The sequence below is a fragment of the Alligator mississippiensis genome, chromosome 3 (genome assembly GCF_030867095.1).
Source record: "Alligator mississippiensis isolate rAllMis1 chromosome 3, rAllMis1, whole genome shotgun sequence".
Taxonomy (NCBI): domain Eukaryota; kingdom Metazoa; phylum Chordata; order Crocodylia; family Alligatoridae; genus Alligator; species Alligator mississippiensis.
Genome location: NC_081826.1, coordinates 48,774,445 through 48,790,379, shown reverse-complemented (window position 1 = coordinate 48,790,379; position 15,935 = coordinate 48,774,445). Strand labels below are relative to the sequence as shown.

The window sequence follows — 15,935 nt, the reverse complement described above, 5'->3', positions numbered from 1 at the left end:
TTCTGAGTTTCTACCATATTGTTGTAGACAATGTTAATACAGGAAATTTTAAAAAAATATCAGAATTTCAAAGATTTTTTCATTCAGGAATGAAAGTTCTAAGTCATGAAAATACAATACTGAAATCTATAGTAGGTTTTTTTGTTATGAACATTTCTGAGGAAGCATGGGTTACCTCCATTTTTCAAGCATAGCCTCAAAACTGAAACTGAAAATATAATTTTACTAAATCTTTTGTATGTACGTGTGTGTGTGTGCGCGCGCGCATGCATCACTGCTATAGCCTTATGTCTGTATTAATTCCATCTGGGGAAGATCCAGGTGGGGTTCACTGGTACACTTGTATCCTCTTTTAATTTCTGTTCCACCCAGAGTTTGAAAATCAACTGCTGGCAGTAGCAGCAACATTTCTAGTCAGGCAGTGCTGAGGGAGTCAGTCGATTTAATGGCCTATTATAATCTACCTGATCCCTTCTAAACTCTTCATTCCACAGGTGTTAATGACGCTCTCTTCTTTTTAATGGTCTTAATGTTCCACCAATTAAGCAACTGTGCTGTCTGTTAGCTGCTCTTGGTAATTAAGCTCTTATGCCATAGCCCTGAAGATTATTTTTACCTCATTCCAATGAAGTTATATATATATATTTTTGCTTTGATCTTAAAAATAATGCAGTCCTAGGCACTTAGCATATTAGTAAAGCTTATAGTTTATTTTCAACTGGAGAAAAATGTGTGTTGTTTTATATGTGATAATGCACCTCACCATCTGCATCCCCCTCTTTTCAACATTCTGGATCTACTCATGAATCCCATATATAAACATTTTAAATAATGCTCTAGTTCTGTAATGTACAATATGTGCAAGTACATTGTTCTGCCTGTAAAAATTCCTACTGAATGGTGTGGGGCTGTATGATGGTGCAACTCTACTAGCAAGTGGTAACTTTTAAGGCCTAATGATCATAAAGAACCACTTAACTTCAAGAGTACAGATATATAACATTCATTTATGTAATTCTCTAAATGTTTTTTAAATCATATTAATTTAAGAAAACTTTATATTACAATCCTTCCTGTTGCTTTTCTCATTACAGTGCTAGTAAAAAAAGGAGAAATAAGTACATTTATAGGATTTATTAGTTCTGGATGCTGTAATATTTACAGAGAAGTTGAAGCACTTGTGAAACTACCATTGGGGAAAAGGGTGAGTCCGTTAACATCTTGAAAAGTAAGCATTTTAATTGTTATTAACTTTATTGACAGGAACATATAACTACATAACTGCAATTTATAGTACGTATGGACACTTTGGGTTCTGTCTTTACTTGTATAGGTACACTGGCCCTGTGCTTCCCTTCTAAGTATGTATGGCTGCCTCAACTGGCTATGTAAGCTCTGGGTCTCAAAACTTTAGTTGCAAAAACCCAACAACTAGTGTCTGAAGGGGAAAAATAGGAAACCTTCACGCCTTTTATAGCCCAGTAGTCTTGTGGTTAGGGCACATGAGAATGAGGCCCCCTCTACACATTAGAGGCATCATGCAATTAGCTGGTTAATTGCATAATTATCTTAAGACCAGCTACACATACAAAGTACTTATCATATGAAAAAACCCTCCAACCAGCTATAAAGTTAGGCATAAAAATGCGTGCTAACATTATTGCTGGTCGCTACCCAGCTTTAATTTGCATGTGCAGTAGGGGTGTACCATGGTCATCACGAAACCTCTGGGCCTGGGGATCGCAGCCGCCCTGATCCCCCAGCTAAGGGGTGCATGGGGTGCCCCCACAGCTGGGAGCCCCTCAACTCCCAGTCATGGGAGCTTGTTTCTTGCCAGTGCAGGAGGAGCCCAATATTGGGATCCTCTTACACCAACAATAAGATGCAAAGGAAACTAATGGGCAATCCACATAATCATGCCTCCTGCCCTGCCACATATGTATGACAGGAGGCATGATTGTGTGGATTGTGTATTAGTTTCCATTGTGCCTTTATCTGCATGTGTAGAAGGTCCTGAGAGACCTAGGTAACATAGGCGACATGTAGGGGGGACACAGGGGACCATGTGCCCTCCCTGAGATTGGCTGCCACCGAAGCTACTGCCAGCTTCTGCGGGCAGTCACCCCCACCTCTCCCCTTGCTGTCAAAGCAGCTGCCAGTGGTAGCAGGTGGTCCCCACTCGCCATTGACACCACTGCGGCCACCTGGGATCGGTCCTTGCTTGGCCCACTCACACCACTGACGTCACCATGGCTGCCTGCGGGCAGTCCCCACTCACCATTGCCACGCCCCCACCACCAACACTGCCACTGCCACATGTGGTTACTTGCTGTGCCCCCCCCCCCAGTCTCGGGAGGCAGGCATTGTTCATGCTAGATGATAGGCTTCCCTTGCTTAGAGTGGGGGTTGAACTTTCATCTTTCACTTCCCCCAAAAAAGCTCTAAGCACAAGGTCAAGGAAGAGGTCCAGTATTCTCTGCAGCCCTCCCCTTGAAGCTGGCCCACTGGGGCCAGGACTGGGAAAGTAAACCTGAGAAAGAGTGGCTTAGTGAAATGGACATTACGGTGGAAGGGAGGGGGTCCTGGATTTTGGCCCCAGTTCTGGCTCCTACAGTTTTTTCAGCACCTTGCATTCAGAACCTTTTAATTGGCTAAAATGGATACACAGCACTAAGATAGTATCTTGCTTCTGTTGATTTTAAACATTACGATGTTAAGACAGTAATATGTTAGGTACCACTGAAAGATAATGCAGACACTAATATAGCTTTTTTGTTTTCTATGGTCCAATTATGATGAGTCTACCCACTATGGCAAGAAGTTTTGAAAGAAAATATTATGATTATTGTTTGAGGAAGAAGTTGTAGTCTGATGTTAATATGTTATTAATAATTTTGCATACATGTTGCTTTTCCCTGGTTTTCTTAAATCAGAACATGGGAAATATTTAAGATTACTATTAAAATATTTCATACTTCATATTTTCCTCACTTGCAGCCTATTATGACCCAAATAGAACAAGCACCTTGAGTTACTGTTTCAGAATATCAACTCTGAAAGATAAAAAACCATGTATCAGATCTCCAAAAATAAGATTGGCCTTGACAGGATGACATAAAGTAGTGGTTGTCAACTGGGGGTATGTGTACCCTTAGGAGTACTTAAAAGGGTCATAGTGGGTATGTGGAACTCCGCATGCATTTGTACACACAGCTGCAGCACAGCACGTGGGCAGCCAGGAGCATAGCCCAGCTATGTGGAGAGCAGTCAGGTCCAGCAGGTAAGTTTGTTGTGGGGAGAGGGAGAGGGGCTGGGGCTGTCCAGCTGGGACAGGGCACAGGACTAAGCAACGTGGGGAGGGATGGCTCCTGCAGCTGGGAACACCCTGGGAGGGCATGGGAGGCACATGCCCTCAGATCTGCACAAAGGGCAGGCTGGGGCTGGGGCTGAAGGGTTGCTGGGCTCTTCCTGGTGCAGGGGGACTGGGCTAGACAGTTCTCAGGCCAGGTGGTGGCAGCACTGGGAGTAGGGCTGGGGGGCTATGGCAAATTTTGGGGTGGCTGCAGCCCTGCCATAGCCCCACTCCTGTAGGCCCCTGTGGTGAGGGAAGGAGTGGGGCTAGAGCAGAGGCAGGCACTGCCCAGCTGGGGCAGAGTGCAGGACAGCTGTGTGTGGCTTCTCTGTCGGGTGCAGTGGGTGGTGGCTAATACCGCTGCACACACCCTGGAAAGGGATGGGGGGACATGTGCCCACAGATCTGCACATGAGGCACAGCAGGCTGTGAGCCACTATGGGCTGGGGCCATGGCAACACCAAGCTGTTCCCAGTGGTGGTGATGGGCCAGGCTGTGCTGGGAGTGTGGTATTGGGGGGGGCTGTGGTGAATTTTGGGGTGGCTGCAGCACCTCCCGTAGCCTCCTCCCAGTGCTACCTGCCCCAAGCAGAGCCTGGCTCAGCCCCCACCAGGAACAGCCCAGTGCAGCCGCAGCCCACCCCACCCCACCGTGTGCAGATCTGGGGCCACGTGCCCCCAGTACCCTCCTGGGGTGCATTCAGCAGTGAGATATGCCACCCCCCATGCCTCCCAGATAAGCCACTTGCACCTCTGTTCTATGCTCTGCCCTGCCCCTGCCCCAGCCCCACTTCCTCCCTCACCATGGGGGCCTGCAGGAACAGGGCTATGGGGAGGGGCTGCAGCCACCCCAACTGTTCCCCCAGTTGCACTGCTCACCCCAGTGCAGCCTGTCCATAACCCACTGGGAACAGCCCAGTGCCCCAGCCCACAGCAGCACCCTGCTCACTCCCCGTGTGGAGATCTGGGGGCACACTCCTCCCATGCCTTCCCAGGGTGTGTATAGTGATGGGATCTGCCCCCCCCCCAGCTCAGTCCTGCACCCCACCTTGGCTGGGCAGCCTCTATCCCAGAGCCGCTCCTTCCCCCCCACTGGGGCCTCAATCTGCCCCCCTCCACCTCACAGCGGCAGCCCACCCCACCCTGTGCAGATCCTGGGGCATATCTCCCATATGCCCTTCTAGGGTATGTGCAGGAGCAGAAGCCATCCCCCCCACCCCGCCACACACACACTCTGGATGAACCACTCACAGCTCTGTCACATGCTCCTCCGTGTCCCAGCTGAGCAGCACTTGCCTCTGCCCCACTCCCTTCCTCACTGCAGGGCCTTGATCTGCTTCCCCCACCTTAAAAACAAGAAAAAACTATGAAGGGGTACATGATTTGAAACTTTGATATACAAGGGATACAGTTGTTAAAAAAGGTTGAAAACCCCTGACATAAAGTAATCAAATCCTGGTTTTTAAATCATGATTTTTTAATGCGCTGCTATTCCTCTGTTAGTGTGTATGTATGATTTTAACTAGAAAATCAGGTTCAGTTACACAAAGACAAAAGTGCCAGTCACAGGGCTCAAGTGCCTATACACTAATGCTAGGAGTATGGGGAGCAAGCAGGATGAATTAGCACTCCTGCTTGCAGAAAACACTTATGACTTAGTGGGGTTATCAAAAACATGGTGAGACTCTACCCATGACTGGGCATTACACATTGAGGGCTATAAGCTGTACAGAAAGGATAGAGTGGAGAAGAGAGGGGGAGAGGTTGCGCTTTATGTCAAGGAGCATTATACATCGACCCTTATCAAAATGGAATCGGAGGAGGAGAAAGTAGAAGGATTGTGGGTTAGGATACATGGAGGTCAAGGGGAAATGGATTTGGTGGTAGGGGTCTGCTACAGACCCCCACACCAAGGGAAAGAACTAGATTTGGAACTCCTGAGGCAGATCTTGGAGACCATAAAGACTAGGGAGGCAGTAGCCATGGGGGACCTAAACTACCCTGACATCTGTTGGGAGACACAGACAGCAAATTCCCACCATTCATGCAGGTTCCTATTCTGTGTACAGGACCTCCACCTGATGCAGGAGGTACATGGTCCCACTAGGGGGAATGCCTTACTGGACCTGGTATTGGCAACAGGGGAGGACATGGTAGGGAACCTACAGATCAGCAGTCACCTGGGGGCAGTGACCACCAAATAATAGAATTCATCATAAGGCATAGAGTGGGTAAGGTAACTAGTAGGATGGAAGTGCTAGACTTTAGGAAGGCTGACTTCAGTAAACTCAGGCGTTTAGTCAATGATGCACTGCAGAGTAAGAGATTTAGCAAGGTGGGAGCCCAGGAAGGGTGGCTGTGCCTTAAAGAAACTATCCTTCAGGCACAGAGGGAGATGATCCTGATGTGGGGGGAAAGGGGCCAAGAGGCTTCCTTGGCTGACCAGAGAAATCCAGAGCAGCCTAAGGGCAAAAAGGGGGGCATATAAGCAGTGGAAACAGGGAGAGATTACTATACCTCCTCAGCTTGCAGTTGTAGGGAGGCAGTTAGAAAGGCCAAAGCTGCCATGGAGCTGAGGATGGCATCCCAAGTTAAGGATAACAAAAAATTGTTTTTTCAGCTATATAGGGAGTAAAAGGAAGGCTCAGGGCAGAATAGGACCACTACTGAATGGGCAAAAGCAATTGGTGATGGACAGGGGGGACAAGGCTGAACTCCTCAATGAGTTCTTTGCCTCAGTGTTCCTAAATGACGGGCAAAACAAGTCTCACAATGGGATTGTAGAGAGGCAACAGCAGGGTGCCAGACTACCAAGCGTTGACCCTGAGATATTGCAGAGTCACTTGGAAGGACTGGATGCGTTTAAGTGGGCAGGCCCAGACGCGCTCCATCCGAGGGTACTAAAGGCACTGGCTGATGTCATTGCACAGCCACTGGCAAGAATATTTGAGCGCTCGTGGTGCACAGGCCAGGTCCTGGAGGACTGGAAAAGGGCCAATGTGGTCCCTATTTTCAAGAAGGGGAGGAAGGAGGATTCAGGCAACTATAGGCCAGTCAGTCTCACCTCCATCCTTGGCAAAGTCATTCAAATTATTATTAAGGCTCATATATGTGAGAGCCCAGCAGGAAAAATTATGCTGAGGAGAAACCAGCACGGGTTTGTAGCAGGTAGATTGTGCCTGACTAATCTAGTCTCTTTTTATGACCAGGTTACAAAACACCTGGAAGCAGGAGTAGGGGTAGATATCGTTTACTTAGACTTCAGGAAGGCCTTTGATATGGTATCCCACCCATACTGGTGAACAAGTTAAGAGGCTGTGACTTGGATGATTAAACAGTCTGGTGGGTGGCAAATTGGCTAGAGGGTCGTAACCAGAAAGTGGTGGTGGATGGGTCGGTATCGACCTGGGAGGATGTGGGCAGTGGGGTCCTGCAGGGCTCGGTCCTTGGACCGATACTCTTCAATGTCTTCATCAGTGACTTGGACGAGGGAGTGAAGTGCACTCTGTCCAAGTTTGTGGATGATACAAAACTGTGGGGAGGACTGGACACACCGGAGGGCAGGGAACAACTACAGGCAGACCCAGACAGGTTGGACAAATGGGCAGAATACAATAGAATACAATTTAACAAGGAGAAATGCAAAGTGCTGCACCTAGGGAGGAAAAATGTCCAGCACACCTACTGCCTAGGAAATGACCTGCTTGGTAGCATGGAAGCGGAAAGGGATCTCAGAGTCCTAGTGGACTCCAAGATGAACATGATTTGTCAGTGTGATGAAGTCATCAGAAAAGCTAACTGCACTTTATCGTGCATCAGCAGATGCATGACAAACATAACCAAGGAGGTGATAATTCCCCTCTATCGGGCACTGGTCAGACCGCAATTGGAATACTGCATGCAATTTTGGGCGCCACACTTCAAGAGGGATGTGGATAACCTGGAGAGGGTCCAGGGAAGGGCCACTCGTATGGTCAAGGGCTTGCAGGCCAAGCCCTACGAGGAGAGACTAGGGCACCTGGACCTTTTCAGCCTCTGCAAGAGAAGGTTGAGAGGTGACCTTCTGGCTGCCTATAAATTTATCATGGGGGTGCAGAAGGGAATTGGTGAGGCTCTACTCACCAAGTCACCCCTGGGGGTCACAAGAAATGGCCATAAACTAGCAGAGAGCAGATTTAGACTGGACATTAGAAAGAACTTTTTCACAGTTAGAGTGACCAAAATCTGGAATGGGCTCCCAAGGGAGGTGGTGCTCTCCTCTACCCTGGGGGTCTTCAAAAGGAGGTTATATATGCATCTAGCTGGGGTCATCTGAACCCAGCACTCTTTCCTGCCTATGCAGGGGGTCGGACTCAATGATCTATTAATGTCCCTTCTGACGCTAACATCTATGAATCTGTGAAAAAGTATTTAAGATGCCTGATTCCAATCTCAAAATCAATGTGGGATAGGTGCGTACACAGTTTTTAGGCAGACAAGATTCTTTGGGAAGATGTGATATCTTTTATTAGACCAACTAAATTGTCTATGTCCTGCCTATGTTCTTAGGCCAACACAGCTACAACCATGAAACATAATACAGGCAGTCCTTGCACTTACAGCGGGTTATGTTCCTGGAAAAGGCGCTGTAAGTTGAAACGATGCAAGTCGAATCTGATCTTCCCATTGAAACAATGTTATAATAGGATTTATATTCCTGACCAAGGGCCCGATGGCCAAGATTTTATAGAAATGACCATAAACATCATATTTAAATCAACTATTATTCAGCTATATATGATATACACTAATACATGATATACACTGTACAGTACAAAGCTTTCTAAAGTGCAATGCAGTAACTAACCACATAAAATTTTATTTAATCAGAAGGCCATTTGACATGATTGATAAAACTGGAAGGGAGGCACCAGGGCTGGAGTGGGACACTTACCAAAGGTAAGCTCCTCAGTCCTTATGCAGGGGCTGGGGTTGGGGGTTGGCATGGGCTCTGCTAGCTCCAGGGAACTGCTCCATGGGCTCCACTGTCTCTGGGGAACTGCTCTGCTTCCTAGCCCCAACACCATGTGCCTCCTCACACCCAGAGGCATGGTGAGGTGGGGACAGGAGCTGGGGGCTGGCATGGCCTTTTCCAGCTCTGGGGACTTGCTCTACAGGCTCCACGAGTTCCAGGAAACTGCTCTGCTACCCAGGTGATGCAGGGGTGTGGAGTAGTTCCCTGGAGCTGGCAGAGCCAGCACCAGCCCCCAGCTCCCATTCCCACATCACCATGCCTCTGGGAGCAAGGAGGCACATGGTGTCGGGGCTGGGAAGTGGAGCAGTTCTCTGGTGCCAGCCCCCAACCGCAGCCCCTTCCCCATCTCGCCTCTGGGAGCACATGGCCTTGAGTAGGAGCCACTGCCTGAGCTTACCCACATAAGTGTCCCACACCAGCCCTGGTGCCTCCACCATGCTCCATGCCCAGCTCATTGCCTGCCGTAAGTGCAAGGATCCAGCACTGTGATTAATGACAGGGGTGTAAATGGCAGAGTGCTACAAATGCAAATCACCATAAACTGAAACGCTGTAAGTCGAGGACTGCCAGTACACAGTTTTTAATTACCTTTTTAGTTGTCTTAAGGATTTTTCTGGAGCTGGGTCTCCTCTTGTAGCACACTGAGAAATACATTTCTCTCTGGCTGCTCAGGTGATACTGCATGTATACTCTCCTTATCTCTATCATTAGAGATTTTCTTCTACTGTATTGGTTCTCTGCTCCTTCCCAGTTTACTGTATGGCCCCATATTTCCATATTCAATCCTTTCAACCGACTCCTACCTTCATGTTCTTGCTTTTCTATAGTCATGTACACTTTTCATGAGAAGTAAAATAAGTAAAATAATCTGGGTGAGAGAATAACATTTTGTTCTTCTTCACAAAATGAATAAGACCAGGACCTACAGCAGCAACAGTAAGTGGCACAAAAAGGCATTTTTCCAAAGAGGTACCATTCGGTAGCTGGTCACCCCCAATGCAGCTCTCCCTCTTGACTGTATATCCATGAAACATCTGGTTTACCAAACTTAACCAAGTGGATCTCATATTAAGGAAGCATTATTTAGAAGGAAGCATATACGTTGCTGTGGCAGCAAGGCACTGCCACAGGCTCTCTAAGGGGAGTGAGTGAACCCTGCAGGCCCCATACCCCGGAAGCAGGCCCCCAGTAGAGCTAATTTACCTCCCGCAGGGCAGTCAGAGCAGGAGCCATGCCAACCGGCATTACACTGGCTGTTTAATCAGCTGTTTCCAGTGCGGGAAACATTTGAGCCAATCCCAGCAGCCATACCAGCCGCTGTGGGAAAGTTTAAAAGCCCTGCTGGATCTGGGGTGGGGGAAGAGGGAGAGAGCAGGCTGGCAGTTTGTTAGGCGGGCTCCGGCGCGGTGAGGAAGCGACCCAGCCTGCGTGGCTCTTGCAGGCAGCACCAGGGAGAGCTTTAAGTCTCCTGCAGGAGGCAAAGCAAGGGCACCCCCACAGCCCCTGGAAGAAGCTGAGACCGAGGAGGTAGGGGAGCTCCCTGCACACAGTAGGAGGGAAGAGGCATCTGAGACCCCTAGAGGGGGCAGGGATAAGGGAGGCAGCCCTGCAGCCCCCTCCTATTTTGGGGTATATTTTCTTTGAAATAAAATGAACCCCGAGAGGGGAGGAAGAGCGACTGGACCCAGGTAGACAGGCCCTCGGCCATCCTACAAGGCCAGAGACCATCATCAACACGTCTCCAACTGGTTGGCAAGTGGACAGGGTGTAGGGGAGGTGGAGCCCCATGGAACATCACGCCCTACAATCATAAGTTATGTGCCATTCCGAGTGATGGAGTTTTGCGGGGAGCTGAGAGTCGGACTAGCCCTGACCCTGGCTTGTGAGATGATCCCAGGGTGAGAATGGGACCATTCTACACAGTCCTCGAATGAGTGAGAGTGATGGAAGAAGAAAGGAAATGGCTCAGCAGGGGAGAGGGATGGGCCGGCGAGGGCTCGGCCCATCCAAACGAAATAGCGTCAGGCAGCATCAACCTGGAGCAGCTGGTGAGCGCGGCCCAATTCCATCGGGCCCAAAATGAAGACCCAGAACTCCAGTGGCTATTGGACACAGACCCCGGGGAAGGATCATCATGGAGTCATCCTGGCTTTGAAGTAATTGGGGGGTTATTATATTGGGTCCAATGGGGTGAGGAAGGCACCACAAAAGGGAGGCAGTTAGTGGTCCCGTCCTCACTTTGCTGTGCAGTGTGGAGATTGGCTTTGACTCACCCATGGAGGGCCATTTGGGATGCACTAAGACCTGGGCTAGACTGGCCCAAGAATTCTTTTGGCCACGTCTCCAAGAGGACGTGGAAAGGTGGGGGGGCTGCATGCCCAGATTGCCAGAGGGCGCAAGAGTGGAGACCCCCAAGGGCACCTCTGAATCCCATGCCAATAATAGAGACACTGTTCCCCCGAGTTGCACTGGATATAGTGGGCCCCCTCCCAAGGTCCCATAATGGATATCAGTATATTTTGGTAATGGTGGATTATGCCACCCAGTTCCCGGAAGCAGTTCCCCTGAGATCTATAAGAGCTATGCGAGTGGTGGAAGAGTTGCTCAAATGGATAGCATGGGTGGGCATACCACGGGAAATACTCACGGACCAGGGGATGAACTTTATGTCTGGGGTGATGAAAGGCTTATGTAAAACCCTTGGCATCACCCAGTTAAAGACCTCGGTCTATCATCCCCAGACCAATGGTCTTGTGGAAAGATTAAATGGAACCATCAAGCGTCTGCTCAGATGTTGCTCTCAGGAAAACCCCCAGAGGTGGGATACCATCTTTACGCCCTTGTTGTTTGCCCTGAGGGACGCCCCTCAAGAATTGACACAGTACTCTCCATTTCAGTTGGTGTACGGCCACAGTCCTAGAGGGCTGCTACAGGTCATCAGGGAAGAATGTGAGCGGCTGATGGGATTGGGAATATCGGCAGAAAGGTACCGCAAATAATTGCAAGACCAAATCACCAAGGCCCAACAGATCACCAGTTGAAATCTGAGGAGAGCCCAAGAGCAGCAGGAAATGCACTGTAATGAAAAGGCAAGAACGCAAACCTTCCAGCCGGGAGACAGGGTTTTGGTATCACTTCCATCCTCCTCAAGAAAACAGCTTGCAATATGGCAGGGCCCGTTTACAGTTGTTAGACAAGTGGGGCCAGTAGATCACGAATTGCTCAAACCGGGTCACTGCCGAGAGCACCAGATTTACCACATGAACCTGCTTAAGGGGTGGAAGACCCCACAGGGCTGGATGGCACAAGAAGAGGATATGGGGGAGGACCTGGGACTGCTCTGCCCCGGGTTGGGGAGATCACCAGAGGAGGGGTTGGTGCAAATAGGCAAGGAGCTGGATGGCCAACAACCACAGGAACTATTAGCCTTGATAGAAGATTTCTGGGAGGTGTTCCAAGAAGCCTTGGGATGGGTAATGGGAATGGAACATGAGATCAGAACACCTCAGGGGGCCCTGGTTAGGGAAAGGGGGAGGCCGATACCCCAATGTTGGCAACAGGAAATAAGGCGGGAGATCACGAAGATGCAGGAACAGGGGATTATACAACTGTCCCATAGTCCTTGGCAGAGTCCCATTGTGCCCATGGTCAAGCCGGATGGGTCACTGAGCGTATATATAGACTATAGGAAGCTTAATGCCCTGACGACCTTTGATGCCTTCCTGATGCCACATGTCACTCACCTCATTGAGAAGATTGGCAAAGCACAGTATATATCTATGCTTGATTTAGCAAAGGGGTATTGGCAGATCCCTATGCGTGCCATGGATTGTGCCAAAACAGCCTTTGGAACCCCGTGGGGCTTATTTGAGTTCACACAGATGCCCTTTGGCCTCAACGGCGCTGCCACGACATTCCAAAGGTTGATGGATAACTTGTTGGCACCACATGAGGCATATGCGGCAGCATACATTGATGATACCATTATATTTTCCCCCAGTTGGCAACAACACCTTAAAGCCCTGGGAGCTGTCCTGGGAGAACTCCGAACCATGGGGCTGACCGCTAACCCCAAGAAATGTAAGCTAGCAGGAAGAGAAACGGCATACCTGGGATTTCGAGTAGGCCGAGGTACAATTTGCCCCCTTACCGATAAGATTGAAGCCATAAGGCAATTTCAGGAAATGCGAACCCGCAAACAGCTGCGTTCCTTCTTGGGGCTCATCAATTATTATAGACGGTTCATACCTTATTTCGCAACTCTCTCCACAACACTCATGGACGCATTGGCTGGGGTGTCCGTAGCTCCGTTGAAATGGACACCAGAGATGCGGAAGAGCTTCCAAGACTTGAAAGAGGCAATGCACCACGATGTTATTGTACACACCCCTAACTTTAATGCCCCTTTCGTTTTACAAAGAGATGCATCAGGCCGATCCCTGGGAGCAGTATTATTTCCGAAATGCAGGCAAGAAGAGCACCCGATCGCGTTCGCCAGCCAAAAACTCAGCCGTGCAGAGACCAGGTATGCCATGGTTGAGAGGGAGTGTCTGCCAATAAGCTGGTCTATAGAATACTTTAAGCACTACCTAATGGGGAGGGAATTTATGGTAGTGATGGATCACATCCCACTACAATGGTTGACGCAGAAACAAAGCACGAACGCCCAGATCACCCACTGGGCCTTGGCATTGCAGCCATTCAAGTTCACTGTGGTACACCGTCCGGGCAAAGATAACTTCATGGCTGATTTTTTGTCCAGATGGGAAGGCCCGGACAAGCCGGAAGAAGGATCAGGTCACATCCATGGGGAGGAACATCACGTGGTACAAGACATTGCACGAGGAAACCAGACGCCATGAGGCAACTTAAGGGGGGAGGTTTGTGGTGGTGAGGCACCACCACAGGCTCTTGAAGGGGAGAGAGTGAACCCTGTGGGCCCCATACCTTGGGATTAGGCCCCCAGTAGAACTAACTTACCTCCCGCAGGGCAGCCAGAGCAGGAACCACGCCAACCAGCATTACGCCGGCTGTTTAATCAGCTGTTTCTGGCACTGGAAACAGCTGAGCTAATCCCAGCGGCCATACTGGCCACTGTGGGAAAATTTTAAAGCCCTGCCGGATCTGGGGCAGGGGAAGAGTTGGAGAGAGAGAGAGCAGGCCGACAGGTTGTTAGGTGGGCTCCGGCTTGGGGAGGAAGCAACCCAGCCTGTGTGGCTCTCGCAGGCAGCACCAGGGAGAGCTTTAAGCCTCCTGCAGGAGGCAGAGCAGGGGCACCCCCACAGCCCCTGGAAGAAGCTGAGACCGAGGAGGCAGGGGAACTCCCTGCACACAGTAGGAGGGAAGAGGTATCTGAGACCCCTAGAGGGAGCAGGGATAAGGGAGGCAGCCCTGCAGCCCCCTCCTATTCTGGGGAATATTTTCTTTGAAATAAAATGAACCCCAAGAGAGGAGGAAGAGCAACTGGACCCAGGTACACAGGCCCTCGGCCATCCTACAGGGCCAGAGACCATCATCAACACGTCTCCAACTGGTTGGCGAGTGGACAGGGTGTAGGGGAGGCGGAGCCCCGTGGAACATCGTGCCCTACAATCATAAGTACCGCCGTCCATCGGAAGTGCCCCCCAGGAAAGATCTCCACTGAAGACCCTTCTCACAGTAAGTTTAACATCAAAGTCGTGGCAGGAGAGTTGAGGGGAGGGGCCACACCCCAACAGGCCAGGCTGCCAGAAGGGCACAAGACGTCACAGTTGCCTAAAAGGATGGTATCACAGCTTACTGTAGAGAGAAGTATTTGTCTCAAGCATTTTGCTTTCCTGAAAACAACTGAGCATGTATGATAAGGATGGTTGGGAAGAGCAGGATGTTACTTATGAGGAGTGCTATATTACTTTCAGTCATGAATACAGCTCTCAAAAGACACAAATTCTGAAGGACCATTGAGACAAGAAATGAATTTCCCATGGTAAGTGTAGCAGGATGAAAGACAACCTTGTACTAGAGGGGGTAGCCCTTGGCAAAGAGTTAGGTCAGGACAAGGGCAAGAGTAATTAAAACATTGGTCACTGCTATGGGGATCTGCACACCAGGGAAGAGTTAACTGGCAAGCCAGAGGATAAAAGCGGAGGCGTGTGAAGGGGGTGTTGTCCTTGGGGCACTTAGATTCATAGACTCAAAAATGCTAGGGTTGAATGGGAGCTCAACAGATCGTTCCTGCCCGGTGCAGGAAAGAGTGCTGGGGTCAGATGACCGCAGCCAGGTGCCTATCCAGCCTCCTCTTAAAGACCTCCTTTGGAAGCCCATTCCAAATTCTGGTCACCCTTACTGTGAAGAAGTTCTTCCTGATATCCAGCCCAGATCTGCTATCTGTCAGTTAGTGACCATTGTTCCTTGTTACCCCAAGAAGCACCCTGGTGAACATAGCATCTCTGGTTCCTTGCTGTGCCCCACCAGTGAATTTGTAGGTGGCCACAAGATCCCCTCTCAGCCTTCTCTTGTGGAGGCTGAAGAGATCCAGGTCCCTTAGCCTCTCCTCTTATGGCTTGGCCTGTAAACCCATAACCATACGAGTGGCCCTCCTCTGGACCCTCTCAAGGTTATCCACATCCTTCTTAAAGTACGGTGCCCAAAACTGAACGTAGTACTCCAACTGCAGTCTGACCAATGCTGCATAGAGGGGAAATTTCACCTCCTTGGTTCTATTTGTCATGCATCTGCTAATGCATAATAAAGTGTAGCTAGCTGTGCTGATGATTTTGTCACACTGACAGCTCATGTTTATCTTGGAGTCGACTATGACTCCAAGATCCCTATCCACTTCTGTGCTACTGAGAGGGTCATTCCCCATCCAGTAGGTGTGCTGGATATTTTTATGCCCTAGGTGCAGCAGTCCACATTTGTCCTTGTTGAACTGCATCCTATTGTGCTCTGCCCACTTTTCCAACCTGTTCAGGTCTGCCTGCAATCGTTCTCTACCCTCCAGTTGTAGTAGCAAAGCTGAGACCTGTGTCATGGTCTGCATACTTCATAGTGATGCTGCAAAGTAGGTCATGCACCGACCTTTGGGTGACCTGTTCTTCAAAGGATTAGGTCATCACCTGAGACCCCACCTGAAATAGAGTGTCATGTGCAAGAATGGTGCCATGTGGTATAGGTAAAGATTGCCGTGTGTAATAATGATATATAAGGGTATCTGTGGGCAGAGTTGGGTGCGTCTCCAGCTGGGTGTGTTTGGGACTGAATGAATATATATGTGAACCAGGATTGAGTGAGAGAGAGAGTGAGCTAGCTCTAATAGGGTAAGAGAGTGTCCATGAATGTGATATGTGTCTTGTGCAGGCCGGGAGCAGTCGAAGGCCCTTTTTTTCGCGTGGCGGGCTGTGGCCAGCAGCCCGGACATGCCGGGTCGGGGAAGGCAGGCGGCACGCTAGAATTAGGCACGGACGCGTAATGGTTGATTTAAGATTGCTTACTTACACCGTAGATGGTCGCGGTGCAGGCTGGAAAACTTACAGGAATACTTCGCTCAAGTCCCAGTGTAAGGACTCGGACAGAGCTCTGGATTCACTCA

General features: G+C 49.6%; 1 protein-coding gene across 1 annotated transcript in view; it reads left to right on the top strand.

The window, feature by feature from the left end:
* Positions 1–15,935, top strand: part of CNBD1 (cyclic nucleotide binding domain containing 1) — a 295,769-nt gene that overhangs the window by 203,042 nt on the left and 76,792 nt on the right. Inside the window, exon 5 of the mRNA XM_059723910.1 lies at positions 1,095–1,204. Coding sequence (XP_059579893.1) covers positions 1,095–1,204 — 110 coding nt within the window. The remainder of the gene's footprint in view (positions 1–1,094; positions 1,205–15,935) is intronic.